General features: G+C 40.7%; 1 protein-coding gene across 2 annotated transcripts in view; it reads right to left on the bottom strand.

Moving 5' to 3' along the window:
• NPSR1 (neuropeptide S receptor 1) overlaps positions 1-18846 on the bottom strand; it is a 149881-nt gene that overhangs the window by 46038 nt on the left and 84997 nt on the right. Inside the window, exon 3 of one of the 2 annotated variants that reach the window (XM_039239152.1) lies at positions 3710-3813. The exons of the other annotated variant lie outside the window; for it this stretch is intronic. Coding sequence (XP_039095083.1) covers positions 3710-3813 — 104 coding nt within the window. The remainder of the gene's footprint in view (positions 1-3709; positions 3814-18846) is intronic. 2 annotated transcript variants of the gene reach the window in all.

Genomic DNA, 18846 nt, shown 5'->3' with positions numbered 1-18846 from the left:
TTCTGCAATCTTGTTATTTTCACTTAATAAGCCCATAGGTTCTCTGCAGTTTTGTTTGGTTTTGTTTTTTGTCTATTCTTTCTGATTGTCTGCATAGACTATCTTGTCATCTGGGAGCAAAGATATTATTTCATCTTTCCCGATCTGTTTACCTTTTATTTCTTTTCCATGTCCTGTTGAATTAGTGGGACTCAGTATGATGCTTATTAGGAGTAGTGAGAGGGAACATCCTTGCCTTGTTCTCAATCTTAGGAAAGAAGCATCCAGTTTCCACCATTAAGTATGAGGTTAGCGGTAGCTCTTTGTAGATGTTCTTTATCAAGCTCAGGAAGTTTGCCTCCATGAAGAGTTTACTGAGAGTTTTTATCATGAATGAATATTGGATTTTATCAAATGATTTTTCTGTATTTATTGAAATGATTATATACATTTTCTTCTTTTTCTTTTGCTCTAAAGGATTACATCAATTGATTCTTGAATGTTGAACCAGCTTTGTATACATGGAATAAATTCTACTTAGTCATGGTATGTAGTACTTTTTATAAATACTTTGATTCAGTTGTTAGTATTAGCTGATAATTTTTACATCTATTTTCACAAGAGATATAGGTCTTATAGTTTTCCTTTCCAGTAATGCCTTTGTCTGTTTTTGGTGTTAGGATAATGCTGGACTCACAGAATGAGTTAGGAAACATTCCCTTTGTTTCTGTGTTCTAGAAAAATTAGCAACTTATTGGTATAATTTCTCCTTTAAATAATTGGTAGAATTTACCAGTAAACCCATCTAGGCCTGGTGCTTTCTTTCCTGCAGGATTATTAATTACTAATTCAATTTGTTTCATAGATACAGACCTACTTGTATTGTCTATTTTTCCTTATATGAGTTTTGGTAGATTGTATCTTTCAAGGATTTGGTCCATTTCAAGTAAATTATCAAAGTTTCAGGCATATAGTTCATAACATTCCCTTATTATCCTTTTAAAATCTATAGGATCAGTAGTAATTAACCTTCTTTCATTTTTAATACTAGTAATTTGTGCCAACCCTCCCTTTTCTTGTTTATTCTGGCTAGAAGTTGATCAATTTTATTATCTCTTCAAGGAACTGGCTTATAGTTTCATTAATTTTCACTATTGATTTACTGTTTTCAATTTTAGTAATTTCTGCTCTAGTTTTTATCATTTAAAAAATTCTGCTTCCTTTAGGTATACATTGTCTGTTTTCTCTAGAAGATAGAAGATTATTAATTTTAGATCTCTTTTCTTTTCTAATACAAGAATTCAATGCTATGTATTTCTCCAAAAGCACTGTTTTTATTATCCTACAAATTATTATAGGTTGTATTTTCATGTCTGATTTGACCCACATGTTACGTAGTAGTGTGTTTAATCCCCCAAAATATTGAAATTGGCTAGTTATACTTCCGTTATACATTTTTAGTTTAATTCTAATTTGGACTGAGAGCATACTTTGTGCTATTTCCACTCTTTTACATTGTTAAGGTGTATTTTATGGTCCAGTATGTAATTACCCTTGTTGGATGTTCCATGTGAATTTGATAAGAATAAGTATTCTGCTTTGTTGGATGAAGTGCTGTGTAAATGCCAATTAGGTCAATTTGACTGATAGTTTAGTTTACTTCAACTGATAGCTATTTAGTTCAACCATATCCCTGCTTCTTACGCTATTGGCATAATTTATTTCTCAGCAATTGCCACAATGAGCAATTGATAACATTTGTCTACAAGGAAACAAAATTTTTCAATAAGAAAGGAAAATATGTTTTTAAAAATAACCCCTGAGAAAACACCAGTTCCAGACAGTAATCAGGGGTCTTTCACATCTAGTAAGCTTTCAAGATTATGTTCAGAACATGAAGGATTTTTATTTTATTTATTTTTCAAAAATATATTCATTTATTTTGAGAGTGTGAGGGAGGGGCAGAAAGAGAGAAAGAGAGAGAGAGAATCCCAAACAGGCTCTGTACCATCAACATGGAGCCTGAGGCAGGGCCTAAACTCACAAACTGTGAGAATACAAAAGCTGGACTCTTAACTGACTGAGCCACCAGGCACCCCAAAAGATTTTTAACTGTAACTATTCTCTACTCATTTTCTGAAGATGGAGTAACTCCATTTCCAAGATCCGAAAATGATAGAACAAATAAAAATCATAGATGATTATAAATGCAAAAATTCTTTTAAAAAAATCCCTACTAACTAGTGGAATACTGTATGATAAGGTTTTCCAGATATGCACTTTACATCTATAAAGCTATAATAATTTAGACCTGGCATATGGGCATCAAAATAGAAATATATTAATGTAAAATAATTTTAAGAGTTCAGAAACAGAACACATCAGTTCTAACAACAGTTATGAAACAGTTCATTCTTTCTGTACTTAGTTGAAGTGCCTTAATCCATAGTGTATACATATATGGTATATTGTTAATACAATATATGCATATAGTTCATATGTAATATTTTGTGCCATATATTTTATGCACTTATATGTATATATATTTGCATTTATAATTTTTACATTAGAGTATATTCAACAAGCAAAGTGTAAATGTCTTTAATCTAAAAATAGATATTAGCAATATCTGAGGAAACATAAGTATCCCAGAGATGCCTGGATTAAGTCAGTCAGTTAAGCATCCAACTCTTGTGTTTTGGCTCAGGTCATAATCTTAGGGTTCATGAGACTGAGCCTTGAGTCTGGCTCTGTGCTGACAGCAGGGAGCCTGCTTGGGGTTCTGTCTCTCTCTCTGACCCTCCCCCACTAGTACACACACACTTTCTCTCTTTCGAAATAAATCAACAAGATGTAAAAAAAAACAAACCCAAAAACCCAAGTATCCCACTTATAAAAAAATGAAAAAGGATAATAGGCAACTTAAAGAAGAAGAGATTCAAATGCCAGTAGATATTTTTAAAAGTCCAAGTTAGGTGGCAATACAAGAAACACAAGTTAAAACAATTAGACATGATACCTATTTTCTAACCAATGTGTCAGATTTGTTCAAAAAGGACAGTAGCCTGTGTTGTTTTAGTTTGAGGTGGAGAAAAGCAAAAAAAAAAAAAAAATTGAATGCTTGTGTCCCACCAAAATTCACATGTTGGAACCTAATGCCCAACCTCCTAAAGTTAGGAGGTGAGGCCTTCAGGAGGTGATTAGGTTATGAGGGTGGAGCCCCCGTGAATGAATGGGATTAGTGCCCTTAGAAAAGAGGCCTGGCAGAGCTCCCTTGTTCTGTCTGCCATGTGAGGTTATACTGAGATGTCTGCAACCTGGAAGAAGGCCCTCACCTGACAACTGCTAGCACACTGATCTTGAACTCCCAGCCTCCAGAACTGTGAGAAATGAATGCTTGTTTTTTCTAAGGCACCTGCTCTGTGGTATTTTTACAGCAGCCTGAATGGACCCAGACAGCCAGAAAATGTCAAAGTCCTATATATTTACCCCCAAATTTTAAAATGTGAACATTCATGTTCTTACTAATGCTTATTTATGTTTGCTTTATACATTTACTATTTTAAGCAAAAAAAAAAAAAAATTTAAAAAGCTTACCAGTTTGGCTTGTCCTTCCAACTAGGAGGAAGTGAGCAGTTTTTTGTGTAGAAGTGTTGAGTATTATTTTCTTTGTGAAGGCTCCAAAGACTACTTGTCAGTGTCTCATCATATTTGTAAGGGGCCACCATACCTGCAGATAGCGGACCACTCGGCAAACAAGATCGGGTGCCATAAAGTCTCCAGTGAATCGCCAAATGATATCTGTCAAGATGTTAACCAGTCCTGTGAAAGAGTCTAACAAAAACACACAAGTGGTTCATTTTAGTCTCTTTCAAGTTTCCAGCCCAGCCTTGCCACAACAGAAATGAATTCCTGGGGAGATTTTTTTTCCTTCTGATTTATCAGGTGGCCATTAAGGAAAAGTAAGGCAAGGCAAGAGTTCACTGACTTTTATTATTGGAGTTTGTTACTACTCAGATGTAGCCACTTTGGAAAGATTTTGGTCATGACTAAAATGATATTTGTAACCATACAGTTGACCTTTTAAGTCACAGAAGAGGAATTTTAAGGGTGGGTTAGGTCTATACCAAAACTAGGACTGTATGAGAATCAATAAGGGCAAAACTGAGAGAAGGAAAATATTTATCTTTAAGAAGTCCCTCAAAATCCCCCTTCTTGTATCCATTGCTTTATAATGTGGACCTCTTGTTACCTCCCTACCATCAATGACAGCATTCCTCTTTCACCCCAGGTTTCTTTTCTTTCTTCTCCTTTCTGCTTTTAGCATCTATCCCTGGAAAAAGTCTAGTGCATGATCTATCAATTTCATTACCTTAGTTGGTTAAACTATAGAGGAACTGAGGCCAAGATTTGAGAGCAAAGTCAGAGACTTTAGGCTCCTGTGGTTATCTTTACTCACCCCTCTACTTCGATTGAAAGTTGTGCAGATCTCTACACCAGAAATGGTAAAATATATTATATGTCTAGAAGTTCTCTCTCACCCTTCCATGCCATATCATTAATTGATCATGTGATCCAGAATCTTCTCAAAACAGAGCTGTAGGGATTCTCTACTAACTGATGGATAGGGCTGGGACTTAAAACAGAATAAGTAAGAATTCACTGACTTAGAGTCACTTTCTTGGAACATGGGATATAATAATCTGTCAAAGACCCAAGTGGCAAGGCAAACTCATTGCTAGAATAGCTTTTAGAAGTCTGGAGAAAGTGTTGGTCTTTCCTAGGCAAAAGGGGAATGCATGAGTTGCCCTGGCAGACAGTAGGGACAAAAAGAACAAAAATGCCAAGTAAAGTGTGCATGTTATAATGTATGTATTATGTAAAGCTAGAAGACCCACTAGAGAATTATATTCCATGGAAGGACTCAGAAGACCCCCCACTCATCAAAAATGTACTGGTGAGGGGCACCTGGGTGGCTCAGTCAGTTAAGCGGCAGACTTCAGCCTAGGTCATGATCTCGCTGTTCCTGAGTTTAAGCCCCGCATCGGGCTCTGCGCTGACAGCTCAGAGCCTGGAGCCTGTTTCAGATTCTATGCCTCCCTCTCTCTCTCCCTCTCTCCCTCCCTTGCTCACGCTCTGTCTCTCTCTCTAAATATAAATAAATAAATAAAAATGTGCTGGTGAGGGGCGCCTGGGTGGCTTAGTTGGTTAAGCGTCCGACTTTCGCTTAGGTCATGATCTCACGGTTCGTGGGTTTGAGCCCCGTGTCTGGCTCTGTGTTGACAGCTCGGAGCCTGGAGCCTGTTTCAGATTCTGTGTCTCCCTCTCTCTCTGACCCTCCCCTGCTCACGCTGTCTCTCTCTCTCTCCTAGAAATAAAAAAAATAAAAAAAAATGTGCTGGTGAGAAGAGGACCTGCATGACAAAGAAACTTCCAACTATAAGCCAGGGTGGGCAGTAAGAGAGGTGGTCATAGAGCCAGGCCTTGTAATACTATGGTAAGGATGCGCTGTAACAATTCTCCTAGTCCTTCCCCAAAGGGACCTACAGTCCTTTATTTGCATGACTGTACCCGGGGGAAAGAAGAATATACAGACATTTTGAGGACTATGAGGCACAGGGTCTATGTTGACATGATACCTAGAAAGCTAAAGTGTCATTTGGCTCAACTATAAGAGTGGAATCTTTGGGGCCAGGTAACAAATAGAATCCTAGTTGAAACGGAATGGTTCACTAGATGTGCAGACCTTCCATTGTTCATTTCCCCATTCTCTGAGTGCTTAATTTATACTGATATACTTAGCATTTGGAATAACTCCATATGTGCTTCCTCATAATAGTGGCAGACAGCAAGACTGCTCATTGGACAACACGATGGATTACCCCTTATCATGGCCAATCTAGCTCCTGATGTATTTGAATGTCTTTGAATTACCAACAACGGAGATCAACACTGAGCCCTAATATGACACTGTTTCTTAACAAGACCAACCGGCTCCTTTGTGACAAACTGATTACACTGGATCCTTCAATATTGCAAGGACCAGCTGTCCGTCTTCCCAGTATACACCCATTCTGCGTACGGGCTTGTTTTCCCTGACCTCTGAGTTGTAGTCAACACCATTCACCAATCGCTAGAGGATTTCTGACTGCCCAACTAGAATGGAATTCCACATAACACAGTATCTGATCAGGAGACCCACTTCACTGTGAAGGGAAGAGAGGCTTGAACCACTGATCATAGAATCCTCTGTTTGTGTCACGTAGCGCACCACCCAGCAGCAGCTGTTTTCTTGGAGCACCGAGATGCACTACTAAAGGCACAGGTAAAGTGCCGGCTCAGTGGCAATACTCTGAAAGGGTGGAATTCCGTCCTTGAAATGCTGCATATGCATTAAATCAGAGCTCCCTTTATGGTGCTGTGTCACTAATCGGAGATACACATATGTCTGAGAACCAAGGGGTAGAGGTGGGAATGGCCACACTACATATCACTCCCGGTGAACACCCGGGAGGCACTCTGTGTCCCTCTCTGCACTGCAGGTTGGAAGTCCTTGTCCCAAAAGAAAGTGCAAACCTGCCAGGGGTCATAGCAAGGGTCCCCTTGAACTAAAAGTGATGGCTGCCACAAAGACACTTTGGACTCCTTTGTCCAGGGGCTAGCAGTCAAGAAGGGGAGTCACCATGGTGGCCAGAGTAATTGACTGTGATCAACAGACGGAGGCAGAGCTATGTTTATACAGTGAGGAAAGAGAAGATATGGGTAGAACACACGTAATCTGCTCTTCATTTTATGATCGGCTACAGATAATTAGTGACTGGGGCTAAGCATGTGCAGCGGGCTCTCAATGTAAAGCTGTGCAGATTATTGAGGCTCTAGAGTGCTCTGCCCTGCTGGGGTGGGAGGGTGGAGGGGGCTGAAATCGAGACTTAATATTGTCATGAAGTCATGCACCCTGGCTTCAGGCTGTACAAAGACAAAGCAAGTGTCAACTCTGTCCTGCATGGCATATGAACGGTTCCCTCTACTAAATTGTTCAGATCAAAATTCGAGTCCTGCCTTTGTTGAGAAACATTTCCAGGCTTTATGGGAGAGAATCTGTGGTTTCTGTGCATTTCTGTTCAGACAGAAGAGTGGGCAGAACCTCACTCAGAAGTGAAGGGTGTGCATTTGGTGGAGTTCAGGCTCTCGGAAAGCTGAACAGCCAAACTGCAAAAGAAACTCCCATTTTGGAGCTGGCCACTCATGATTCCATTTCCAATGGTTTATTTTTGTTACTGTGTTTCTGTTAAAGAGGAGTAAGAAAAACTGAAAATGGCACTGTCAGTTGGTTAGTTATGTCTGTGCACGCTGGAGAATGAGGACAGAAGGGAGGCGAGCATCCCAAGCAGAGCATGGCATGGAGTAGGTGCTCAGAACATGTTTGTCAAATAAATTGTCACTATGGTTTGGAAAAGGCATTTATGGCTTTTTAAAAATTAAACTTGGGCATCTGGGTGGCTCAGTTGGTTAAACATTCAACTCTTGATTTCAGCTCAGGTCCTCGTCTCATGGTTGGTGAGTTTGAGCCCCACATGAGGCTCTGCACTGACGGCATGGAGCCTGCTTGGGATTCTCTCTCTCCATCTCTCTCTCTACCCGTCCCCTGCTCACACTCTTCCTCTCCCTCTCTCAAAATAAATAAATAAACATTTAAAAAAATAAATACAAAATTAAATTTTAATTTGAAATAATTAAAGACTCACAAGAAGTTGAAAAAATAGCACAGAGAGTTTTCTCGTCCCCATCACCCAGCTTCCCCGATGGTGACTTCTTACATAACTCAAGTCGGCTTCATTGTTCAAAGGAGGATAATTACTTTTAACCCAGGTTTCTGTACAACATGGAGCATGATCCTATTGAATGTTACTAAGCAGTCATTATATCCTTGTCAATATTTTAAGTATTTGAAGTATCTTAAGATTTTTTTAATGTAACAAAAAACTATAAATTCCCCATTTTATAGATAGGCAAACTAAGTGTGATTAAAATGTTTTTCTTTTTTTAATGTTTTATTTATTTTTGAGGGAGAGCATAAGCAGGAGAGGGTCAGAGAGAGAGGGAGACACAGAATCTGAAGACAGTCTCCTGGCTCTGAGCTAGCTGTCAGCACAGAGCCTGATGTGGGGCTCAAACCCACAAACCGTGAGATCATGACCTGAGCTGAAGTCTTATGCCTAACCGACTGAGCCACCCAGGTGCCCCTGATTAAAATGTTTTCTAAGATTGTATAACAAGTTAGATGTAAAGTCAGGCTTGTAACACAGACTGGATGTCAGTGTCCAGTCTTCACCACACTACCTGTGTTTTTTTCCTCTCCTCTCCCCTCCCCTCCTCTCCCCTCCTCTCCCCTCCCCTCCCCTCCCCTCCCCTCCCCTCCCCTCCCCTTTCCCCCTCCCCTTTCCCTTCCATTACCTTTCCATTCTATTCCTTCCTAATTCTTGTTCTATCTGTTCTCTTTTATTCCCTAGAACAATATATAGGCACAATTCTTCCTCCCATCCCTTCATTGTCTGCCCTGGCTGCCGTGATTTTTCTCTTGGCTTCCTCTATTTATAGGGTCACTCTACCCATAGAATTTGCTTCTATGCCTTTAGAGAACTGTGATGGCAAATCTTCCTTTTCAGGATCTGTACTGTAAACAGGAGAAAGGCTAAGCCACTAACTTAGCATAAGGAATTTCCACTGTTTGGTCTTGCCTACCTCTTGCTAAGTAACCATGTGGCATCTTTATTTTGAACACTACAGTGATCACACATTCATGTTTTCTGACATGTATTCTTTCTTCTTGAAGTTACCTTGCTCTGTTTATCAGTCTGTTGAATTCTTATTTACCTTTCAATATCTAGCTGACATGTCCTTTTTTGCAGGAGCTTCCTTTGACCATTCACAAGGTAGAGTCTGCCACATAAAATATTTGGTCCTCCAAGTCTTCTGCCTGTCTGTCTTTTCCTTTTTGTTTCTCTGTAGGTGACAATTAGAGCATTGACAAGCACATGGGAACTACAACAAAAATGTCAAAGATTAGAGAAATCAGAGAAGTTCTGAGAAGGTCAGATTTGAGCAGTTATCTTGAGAGTTGTGGGTTATGACCCAATCAATAGAAATCTCATGAAGGGTTTCCTGGCAGGAATGGACTGGATGAATGAGTGGAATGGACATTGGAGTTCCTTGGGCATTCTCTTTTGGTTTACTTATTCTTTAATTAAAGAATAATGAGGAAAATTCCTAAGCTTACAGTTCTCTGAATCGAAGTGATACATCAACAATTATAAGTACCCCCAGTAAAATTTCCTTTTCCCTCTGGAGCTCAGTCTCAAATGAGTCCATATCTAGGAGTAGACTATCAGTGGAGCCTGGGCTACAGCATTTGTTGCTATTAAGCAAATACTGCTGGATCTGATCAGTAAAAAGCTATTTAGTTACCTAAGTAATTGAATACATTGCAAATAAACCTTTCTTAAATGGCAACTAATAGGACCTTGGGAACAAAGGGTACACTTTAAAGTCTTAATCACTTCCAGCCTATTACTCCTGCTTCTTGAAATTTCTTCAGTGAGAGATCTTAGGAAACTGGAATACTCAGAAAAGCCAAAACAGACTCATTGCAGGCGTTACTGTTCCTTTGATGGCTTCTTGCAAATATGAGTGTGGATTTCCAGTTGGAGCATGGCTATAGGTGGACTGGGAAGAAATCAAGAATGAGGGGATGCCTGAACTGAACTCTAAAGGGTCAGTAAGAATGGGTCACATGGAGAGGGGGTGAAGGACACTGATTCTAGGCAAGGATGACACCATGAACAAAGTTGTGGCGAGAAAAAATGAGGTAAGAGACTCCGTGGCTTGTGTATATGAAACAACATCAGTGTGTAGTTGCTGAAGTCTGAAGTAGGAGCTTCCAAGTGACAAGAAATGGGGCTGCGGAGACAAGAGTTGGACCGTTTAGGGTCTCCGATGCCAGTTAAAGGAGCTTGCGCTTTTCCCCGTGTACTCTGGGAGCAATTGAATGTTGACGTGTTCAAACACCTGTTTCAAATAGATTTCTTTAGTTACTATTGGGGGATCAATTTGGGAGGTCTAATGCTGGATTTTACACTATACTTGTTAGGGAAATGTGCCAAAGTTCAGGAAAGAGAGAAGTAGCACCTGGGGTATGTCAAATAGGAATTGAGATATAGAGAAAGATGCAGATTTGAGGTATGCTTTTTAAGGTGAAATTAGGAGGACTTGGGGACTGAGTGATAGATGTTATACATGTGAGGCAGAGGGAGGAGTCTACACTGTATTATGGGTCCTGGCTTGGGGGTTCGTGGGAGATGGCGGTGCCTCTTGAGAATGCAGGAGAACAAGCTCATTATATTTGGGTTGTTCCCAGTTTTTGGCAATTCCAAATAAAGCTGATCTGAATATCCATGTATAAGATTTTGTGTGAATGTAAGTTTTCATTTCCCTAGGGTAAATACCCAGGAGTGAGATCGTTGGAAAATTTGCATTTTCCTAATGGTTAACGACGTTATGGTCATTTGCAGCCCCTATGCCTCAAACCCCTCTTTGAGTGTTGGCTTACGGTGGGAGCTGGGGTGTGGAGGGTTCTAATAACCCATTTTCTACCTTCATCTGTATCTGCATCCCTGTAACACTGCTGCTCCTTGGTGCTCAGTGCTTGCTAAGCTGGAGACTGGAGCCTGTTATTTTGTTCCAGCTCAGCCTCTTATATCCATCTGTGCATCTGGGCCATGGGGTTGGGACCTTCTCAACACTCCAATTCTTTCTCCACCATGACTGTTGAACTTCGGCCTTATATCTGTGATGCGTCTTGTGTGGGAGAGTTTTATGCCCTTTCCCTAGCGGTGGGTGACTTCCAATGGATTTGGTATAGTATCCAGGGCCAGCCATTTTATGCCCCCATCCCCAAGAGATGAGGGCTTTCTTTATTTGTTTCTGTGACACTATTTGGTCACGCAGTGGCCTAAGGTTTTTGTTGAGAGGTAACTGGACAAGAGAGCATGATTTCATATCTTTCCTGAAGGCATAAATGAAACCTTCATGTATCCCTGCACAGACTCTGTAACAACTCCTTAATTTTGCCATTGTAGAGTGGATGCAGCCCTAGACAGTCCTTTAACTGAACAAACATGGCTGTGTCCCAATAATGACTTTATTTATAAAAATAAACTGCAGGTTGAACTTGGTCTGAGGGCTACAGTTTGCCCACCCCTGGTCTACAGAATAAACTACAAATGGTCCTATTGTGCTTTTGGAGCCTTCCTGCCTACCTTTTAGGTCTGATCTTTTCTTGTCCAATTATAAATTCATACCATAAGGGAAACCCTTTCAACCAGCAGTTATACTGAGAGCTGGTTAATTGATCAAACATTGGTTAAAAAAAGGAAGTACACACACAACCCCATCTTAAAGCATTTTTTATATAAAACATTAATGTGCATGTATTTATCCATTTCTTTAATGTAGGGCCAAGAGTTTTATTTGATTTTATGCATCCTCTTTCTTTTGTGTGCAGAAAATACATCCATAATGCATCTTTTATGATTTCCAGTTTTGTTTTCTTTAAATTGGAAAAATTGAGATACAGGAAAACAATTTGAGGCAGAATCTCACTGTAAAGATTTTTATAATCCTTTTTCATTCTTTTATAGGTACATTCTCTGTGCTTAATTCTATTGCTTCTTTTAGTGACTCAGGAAAAAAAAACAAACTCTTTCCAATGTATCCAACCTAATTTCCACAGAAACAACTCTTTCATGTTATTTGTGTTCATGACATAATTTTAATAATGAATATGACTGGCACAAACTGGTTTGGGAACAGACCCTTGTGACTCCTATAACTCAAGTAGTGGGAGCAGAAATGGACAGCTTCTTAGGGACTATACTGCTAGTCATGGGTGCTAGTTAGTCAGGGCGTGTGAAGGGTGGAGAACATTGGCTAACCCAGTAAGGCATGGAGAAGATTCAGCCATCAGACCTTCTATGGGAACCCCTTACTTTCCCTTGAATATTCCTGGCCACCCACTCTGCCAGCCCCTTTCTTCCTGTTTCTCCCTTCACTTGGGAGGTTCTTTAGGCTGCACTTCAGCCTAAAGGACATCTTAACTCTTCTAGGTTTAGTTCAAGGTTACTGCCTCTATGAAGCCGTTTCTAACTAGTGGGATTGGCTGATTACCTTCTCTGGGCCTCTCTCTAGCTTACTATTGAAGTACCTATAACACATTAGCACATTAAGTTTTTGTATTTCTCTCTAATTCTGTTATGAGAGGATAAAAAAAATGTTTAATATGCTGTCATGTCTCCAGACCCTAACATTTTTGCGTGGTAAGAGCGTGGTAACTTTCTGGTAAATGAATGGCGACATTAGCACTGCTGTTGCTTGATTGGTTGTCCCAGCAGATGTGGTTTCACAGAGCAGACTGAGCCCATTAACTGTCTCCTTTAGAGTAGATTAAGGTAATGATTTTGGAGTCAAGATGCTGGAAAGAGGAATGTGATTGGAAATTTTGATCCCCAAGCAGAATTCTAAAAGAGCTCTCTAGATTCTGGTATCTCTGCTAGATGGTAAGCTCCTGATGAGCAGTGGCTGTGCCTCACTCATGTTTATCGCCTCATCCTTTTTCAGGGTGTCTTGTGAGATACTCAGTGCTCGCGAGATAATGGAGGAAATGGCTGAGTGAAGACTTGCAAAGTTCTTGAAAATGCAAGACCACTGGTATGGGATTCACCTGCAGAGAGAACAAGTTGGAGCACCATTTCTTAGATTCTTCTTGCTCTCAGCTGATGTTCATATTTTCCCATACAGAACAGGACTACAGGAATAATGAACTCTTAGCAAGCCGAGTAACTTTTTCTTGGCAAATGAGTAGCACACGAGCATTTGTCACACTGGATAAGAGGACTACTGAACACAATTTTAACAATGACTTTGACATTTCTGACAATGTAAGAGTCTTTTAGTTTCAGCTATGGGGTTATGGATGAGAGATGCCTTGGTTTTCCCGGAGGACACTGTGTGTGGCAATGTCAACAGCGAATCTCCAAGGTACACAATGCTTCCAGCTCAACTCAACGTCTTTAGTGTTGTTGTTTGTTTTGTTTTTAAAACAAGGGAGGTGGTAATTGTTTGCTTGTGGTTGCACATGAAAACGTTATTGATATTGCTAAGAGGCCTTCTCTCTCTCTTTTAAACAACCAAGCACTCTCTAAATGGAACAAGATTTGAAGACGTTATGTGAAAATTTGTTTATTGATGGAATGTGCATTGCCCAACTTGATGTCTGGTACTTAACTGCCAATTAAAATTCTTTCTCAAAAAGGTAAGTTTTTGTGTTTCTGAGTTTTAGATTCATTTTATAATACTAATATGGTCCTGGCACTGTGCCCTTCACCAAGATTAAGTACGGGCTGAGCTTAATGGCCCAAACTGTCAACTCCCCAGCTCTTTATTAATCCTGGGAAAGTGGCTCGCACCTCAGTCATTACTGCTCAATTAGGTAAATAACCATCACATCCATTCTCATTAGATCACTCTCTTCACAGAAAGCTGTTCTCGAGATTTTCAGTTAGTCTTAATAAGTCATAAATGTCACTACTGCCTCTCTTTTTCCATTGGTCCACTAAACAAATAAAGATCATATGTCTAATTAAAGGAATTCAAGTCTTCCTAAAACCTATTCTCTGCTTCCGTTGTGTGCAAAGGCAAGAATCTCAATACATGAGGCCAACTGGCCAGTGTGGGTCATTTGTCATTGCTGGGTGGTGAAGAACTCTTCTACTCATACATATAAACATCAGGTTCAGCAACAGTATATGTTTCCTTGAAGTGAGGAAAAATAAGGCATGGAGTCACTGCTATTTCTCCTCCTCACTCCACTTTAGGGGGGGAACTTCTTGAGGCACAGCAGTACATCATCATCATTGCACAACTTGAGGATCAAACTGACTCTGGGTATAAAGTAAGACATGGACAACTCAGAGTTTGTTTTCCTAGTAATAATGGTCTTCCATCCATCCCATCAATGGTCTTTCATTTTTAAAAATCCAAGAGAAGGAGAGGGGTTCCGTTTGCAGTTATCCAAGAGAAGAATTCTTTTAATGTGCCTTTTTCTTTGTAGTGGCCCAGAGGCAGCTGAATTGCAGCAGGTTGGCACTAAAGTAGTAAATTGTAACAAGAAATATTTGGTTCTCACTTCATCCTCCAGACTTATCCACAAGGAGATGATGCAGACATGGAAGACAGGCTGCTCAGATCCCTCTTGAAGAAAAAGTGCGAGGAGTATGGTTTGCTGTCCTCCTCCAGCTGTTAGATTCTCAGCTCCTAGTTGAGACCACGCTACTAGAGGTACAAGCTCTGCCAATGACGGGGCAAGGGGTGAGTTGAAAGGTCTAGTCATTTCCATCGAGCATGGGAGTTCTACAGTAAGCAGGCAGAAGCTGTAAGGTTGTCATCATATTCTAATGGGTTCTCTTATAATCTTTCTTCTTCCCTTTTCTTTTCATAGATGTTATATGTTCTCCAATTTTTGCATGCTTAATTCTGTTCCAGCATCTGTCTCCCAAAGAACTCAACATGCAACAGGAGGTAGGGCAGGAAGAGACACACGACCATTCATTGTCTAGAGATCATCTTTAAAGGTTACCTCTGCATAATCTAAGATCTTAGTCCCTAACGGAATCCCGAGCTCCTACCCAATTTTCTAGAAGATAGTGTTCTGAAAAACTTGATAAATAGGAGGTTCAGGCTTTGTTTAAACTTGATCTACAGTAAAGATCATCTATGTTATTTTCTACAACGCATGCTCGTTAATTTATGCTAGTTAATTTAATACATTTGGCATCCACTATGAAAACACTGTTGATTAAATTAATGGATTGGCTCACAAGGTGAATACAACCCAAGCCAATATTTGGGAGAATAGAACACAAAGAAATACTAGTTGTGATGAAGGTTCAGAGATAGAACCATTGTTTATTGACAAAGATGCTATTTAAAGGAGCAATTCTTTGTTGAGCTAGACTGTGCTGTGCGTTGCAGAAAATGTGGCGTCCCTGGATTGTGTGATAATTCTAAATGCCCCAGGACTGCCTCCAGTTGAGAATGGCTTATGAGGCACACTGAGGTGTTCAAGGTCAGAGTTATCTAAAAGAGTCTGAGCTAGTAACTGCATAATATATTAGGGCAGAAAGGAGTTGTCTGCCTTGAGTGGGGAGTGGAGCCAAAGCTTAGAGGAGGAGACAGAAGATAGGAGCCAGCATGCAGAGGAAGGGAGCAGAACCTAATTGCAGGATCAGAAGAAAGCTGGATGATTTGGGCCACGGTTGGGTCACTAGAATAGCAGAGTGAGATGAAGCAATGCCCAGCCTAGTGGGTGATTGATTAAGGCAGAAACAGGGATTGGGAATAAGAGAGTTGGCTGGGCTTCAGAGCAAGTACTCAGACACTGGCCACCCTATTTCCTTGGAGAAAGCTTGTTTGTTCCAGTGTGTCTTATAAGGCCTTGGCCTCATCTTTCTAGGTGAACTCACCTTTCCCAAAAAAGAGTCCTCTGGGTCTGGGTGGAGGGTGGAGACAAATTTTTGGCTGACCGCATTTGTGCCAGGCATTGCACAAGGCATTTAACATACATTAGTTTAGGGGCGCCGGGGTGGCCCAGTCAGTTAAGTGCCAGACTTCAGTTCAGGTCATGATCTCATGATTCGTGGTTTCGAGCCCCAGTCAGGCTCTGTGCTGACAGCTCGGGGCCTGGAGCCTGCTTCGGATTCTGTGTCTCCCTGTCTGTCTGTCACTCCCTCACTCACATTCTGTCTTTCCTTTTCTCTATTTTTTTAAATACACATTAAAAAAAATTTAACATACATTAGTTTACTTAACGCAGTGTTTGTATGAGTGTATATGAGCCAAACTCTCTACTGTACACATAAATAGAATCAGTGACCTTTGAGAGTCTGCATTCACATTTGGGTTCAGTGAAATTTGGAGTATACATTGGACTTTTGTAGATTTTTAACTGAATAAAATAATTCTAATTAGATAAAATGATGAGTTTAAGGTGTAGACACTCAGAAAAATCACAGAATCTTAGAGAAGCTGAAACACTGCCACTGAACATACAGACTTCTGCCTGTGATAAGGGCTAACCTCCGTCAATGGTGGAGGCCATGTCAGGCATAATTTACACATAATCTCTTTCCATTCCCACAACTGTCCAAAGGAAGGCAACAAGGTAATTTCTGTATCTGTGGTCATCATGAGGATTAAATCCAGTAAAGTGCATGAAGCACATGTCTGGTCACAAGGAGGCCTTGGATACATGGTCCTTGCTCTGCTCACTTCCCCAAGAGAGACATGAAGCAATAAAAATTTAAGTAACGTTTTGAAAGCCACACAAATGATAAGCACCGGAGCCAGGACTCCCACCCAGGTACTTAGACCCTGCCAGTTGTTTTCACAGAGCTTTCAAACTGAGAATGGTTTTTAAAAATGTTTTAATAATTGAACAACATTACAAGGGTGAAAACAGTTTGTGGCACATGAAAATGATATGAAATTCAGATTGCAGTATCCACAAGGTTATTGGAACGCAGCCATGCCCATTTGCTCACATATTGTCCATGGCTGCTTTCCTGCTGCACCACCAGCGGGCTCAGTGACTGAGACAGAGATCATCTGGCCCCCAAAGCCTAAAATGTTTAGATAAAGCTGGCCGACCCTTACTGCAGACCTTAGACCCCCTGATCTTTCTGTTATGGCCAAGTGCCGGTGGATCCAGATTGCTTGTGACTTTGCCAAATTTTCCAGCATTCTTGGGGGAATTTTTCAAATTGCCAGGCAGGTTGCACTGAAGGGCTCCCTGCTGGCTTACATAGGAGAGTTTCGAAGGTACCAGATGGGAACAGATTCCTTTCTTTCATCTCAACAAAAATTCAATCTCATTCTCTTTCATGTTCATAGGATTTGATTAATGAGGACACAAAGAGGGAGAGAGAACAATCCTTGCTCTTGCAGTGGGCCAGGCTGCCAGTTGGAACTCCTGCGTTTGAGTCCCTCCTCCCCTCATGTGAGGGGTCCAGAGCCCCCAGCCCCGCCCAGCGGAGGCTGCGGACAGACATGGAGGCTGACAGCACAAGCTCTAGAGGCAGGGAGCTGCTTTGTGTTGGTTTCTCCACTTGCTGGCGCTATGATTTGGGGCAAATCATCTAACCTCTGTCAGTGTCAGTTTCCCCAGATCTAAAATGGGAGTAATCAAAACATCCATAGCTCAGGCAATTTGTAGGATTAAATGAGAAAATACATGGAAAGAGTTCTTTGTTTGTTTTGCAAAGAGTTGGCTGAGTGAGCATTCAGTAAATACGAACCATTATTGGTATTTTTTCCCTGCCTCCTTGTCAGCAGGGAAGAAGCTAATTTTCTGATCCCAACGAAAATGCCAATGAGTAACACCAGCACACAATACACAAATCAAGCAGTACAAATAATAAAAATAAATGTTTCACAGTGTTCAAGGCAGCACTGTTCATAATAGCTTTAAACTGGAAATTACCCAAATGGCCATCACCAGTAGAATGGAGAAATAAATTGTGCTATATTCATACAGTGGAGCCATTCAATAAAGAGTGTGAAGGGTCTACAATATGTGCAACAATGTTGACAAATCTCTTGAACAGAATGCTGTGCTAAAGGAGCCACACATAAAATGCATGCCTACTGTAAGGCTCTATCTGAAGAGTACAGTAAGGGGACGTTCCCCTCTGCTTCTGGGATTACCCTTGCTGGAGGTGAGGGGTGGAGACTAGAAGTTGGCTGAAGGAGATGGGGTGGGGGGAGGGGGGGAATCGGCGGTGCTTTGTTTCTTGATTTGGGTACTGGTTACATAGGTCTATTCAGTTTGTGAACTTTCATTAAACTGACATTGGTAATGCGTACACAGGATTAGACTTCATATTTCAATATAAAGAATAAAAAATAAAAATGAGAAAGGCAACTTTAACCTACTCTTGACTTCTATTCACTCAGCTCCTTCCTTAGAAGCAGTAACTGTTATGTGGAACAGAATCTCCAGAGCTAGTCACTGAATGTACCAGAACGTGTCTCCATGGGTAGATTGTGCCTGCCTCTCTCTCTCTCTCTCTTCCTTCCTTCCTTCCTTTCTTCCTTCCTTCCTTCCTTCCTTCCATCTTTAGATTTCCTAAGAGCAAGTTTTTGTGTTATTTTATAATATCTTTATTCTTAGAGCAGTTCTAGGGTCATGGCAAAATTGAGCAGAAGTACAATGAGTTCCCATATACCCCTTTCCCTCACATACCCACAGCCTCCTCCATTATGAACATCAACCACTAAAGTGGTGCATTTGTTACAAGTAAGGAAAATACTGCCCCATCATAAGCACCCAAAGCCAGCAGTTTACATTAGGGTTTTCTCTTGGTGGTGTACATCTTATGAGTTTGGCCCAATATATATATATATATATATATAAAATGTAATCATCATTATAGATAGTATTGTATAGAGTACATTCCCTGCCTTAAAAATCCAGCCTGAAAGCAAGTTTTGATATGCCTAGCCCTATGTTGACCATCTGTTACAAAGACAGACCTCAGGGGAATGGAATAAGAGCAGAGGGGTTGGGAAGGAGCTCGGAGGCTGGGTAACCCTCCTGGACCTGGCAAGATTTCTGCAAATGGTTGTTGAACTATCAAAGCGAATTTAAGGGCTTCAACATGGCTGGGCCTTCTTCGTCATGTTGGGTTGTTGTTGCCTCTTACCTTCTTCGTGCTTCAAATTCTAGAAATCCCTTTGGGCAGTTCTGTTCGCAAGCCT

This window comes from Hyaena hyaena, unplaced genomic scaffold, assembly GCF_003009895.1.
Source record: "Hyaena hyaena isolate Hyena2069 unplaced genomic scaffold, ASM300989v1 scaffold_153, whole genome shotgun sequence".
Classification (NCBI taxonomy): Eukaryota; Metazoa; Chordata; class Mammalia; order Carnivora; family Hyaenidae; genus Hyaena; species Hyaena hyaena.
Note: the sequence above shows the minus strand (reverse complement) of the source record. Positions and strands in the feature narration are given on the sequence as shown.